Genomic DNA, 1,611 nt, shown 5'->3' with positions numbered 1-1,611 from the left:
ATATGCTTCTCCAAGGAACAAAACAGATTTTTATCCTATCATCAATATGAAGCAGTTTTTTTTTTGTCCACTTTTGTCTTAGCTCATTTCAAGATTACAGAAGAAAGTGATGGCCTCAGTTCAGTGATAAATTACATGCATTACATATATTCTGTCAATATAAATCCACCAAGAAAAAGGCTGGGTCCTTGTTGTTGGCTCCTGAAGATCCTCTTTTCCCTCTCCTAAAGGGCAGTGGGCAAGACTGACAACATGGAGCAGAGGAACCAGAGTGGGAGGGTAAGTGAGTTTGTGTTGCTGGGCTTCCCAGCTCCTGCACCACTGCGGGCACTTTTATTTGCCCTTTCTCTGCTGGCCTATGTGTTGGTGCTGACTGAAAATACACTCATCATTATGGCAATTAAAAACCACCCCACCCTTCACAAACCCATGTACTTCTTTCTGGCTAATATGTCCTTCTTGGAGATCTGGTATGTTACTGTCACTATTCCCAAGATGTTAGCTGGCTTTGTTGGGTCCAAAAAGAACCAGGGACAGCTAATTTCCTTTGAGGGCTGCATGACACAGCTATATTTTTTCCTGGGACTGGGCTGCACTGAGTGTGTCCTTCTTGCTGTTATGGCCTATGATCGCTATGTAGCCATCTGCCATCCTCTCCACTATGCTGTCATTGTCAGTGGCCGGCTGTGTGTGCAGCTGGCAGCTGGCTCCTGGGCTGGAGGTTTTGGCATCTCCATGGTTAAAGTTTTTCTCATATCTCGCCTCTCCTACTGTGGACCCAACATCATCAACCACTTCTTCTGTGATGTTTCCCCGTTGCTCAATCTTTCATGCACTGACATGTCAACAGCAGAGCTTACAGACTTTGTTCTGGCCATTTTTATCTTGCTGGGGCCACTCTCTGTCACTGGGGCCTCCTACATGGCCATCACTGGTGCTGTGGTGCGCATCCCTTCAGCTGCTGGGCGCCATAAAGCCTTTTCCACCTGTGCCTCTCACCTCACTGTTGTGATCATCTTCTATGCAGCCAGTATCTTCATCTATGCCCGGCCAAAGGCACTCTCAGCTTTTGACACCAACAAGCTGGTTTCTGTGCTCTATGCTGTTATTGTACCATTGCTTAACCCTATCATCTACTGCTTGCGCAATCAAGAGGTCAAGAGAGCCCTACGCCGTACTCTGCACCTAATCAGGGGTCAGGATGCTAAGCACGGGAAAGCTAGCCGAGATGGGTAGAAAATGCTCTCGAGCTTGGGATCTGTATCTTCTGTAAAGTTCAGAGGAGCTCTTATGGCCTAAATTAGGGACTAGGATTCAAAACCACCTTCAAGGAACTAATCCAAGAGAAAGAAGAGGGATGGATTGATTGCAAGTTGACAGCTGGATTTCTGGACAGCATTGAAGATACATGCTAGAATTTCCCATGTCCTCTGTTCTATTGTAGTTTACATAGAACAGTTCATGAATCATGCATCCTGATGGGGTGGAAAGGATTGACCGAGCAGAAGATGGATAACAATTCAATATTTAAATGAGAAAACAAATGCAGAACTAGTATCTCTCTAAATGGCCTTTCCTGGATTTGCTCTTTGATTTACTTCTGAGGCTGAA

The 1,611-nt window shown here is 45.5% G+C and overlaps 1 protein-coding gene across 1 annotated transcript; it reads left to right on the top strand.

Annotated features, from left to right (window-relative positions):
* Positions 1-252: 252 nt before the first annotated feature.
* On the top strand, positions 253-1,236 carry OR6A2 (olfactory receptor family 6 subfamily A member 2; the record flags this gene model as incomplete). Its single annotated transcript, XM_082682935.1, has 1 exon — positions 253-1,236. One exon carries the CDS (start codon positions 253-255, stop codon positions 1,234-1,236), a length of 984 nt encoding a protein of 327 aa, XP_082539061.1.
* Between the last annotated feature and the right edge of the window lie 375 nt (positions 1,237-1,611).

This window comes from Mustela nivalis (genome assembly GCF_964662115.1).
Source record: "Mustela nivalis genome assembly, chromosome: 9".
Lineage (NCBI taxonomy): Eukaryota > Metazoa > Chordata > Mammalia > Carnivora > Mustelidae > Mustela > Mustela nivalis.
Note: the sequence above shows the minus strand (reverse complement) of the source record. Positions and strands in the feature narration are given on the sequence as shown.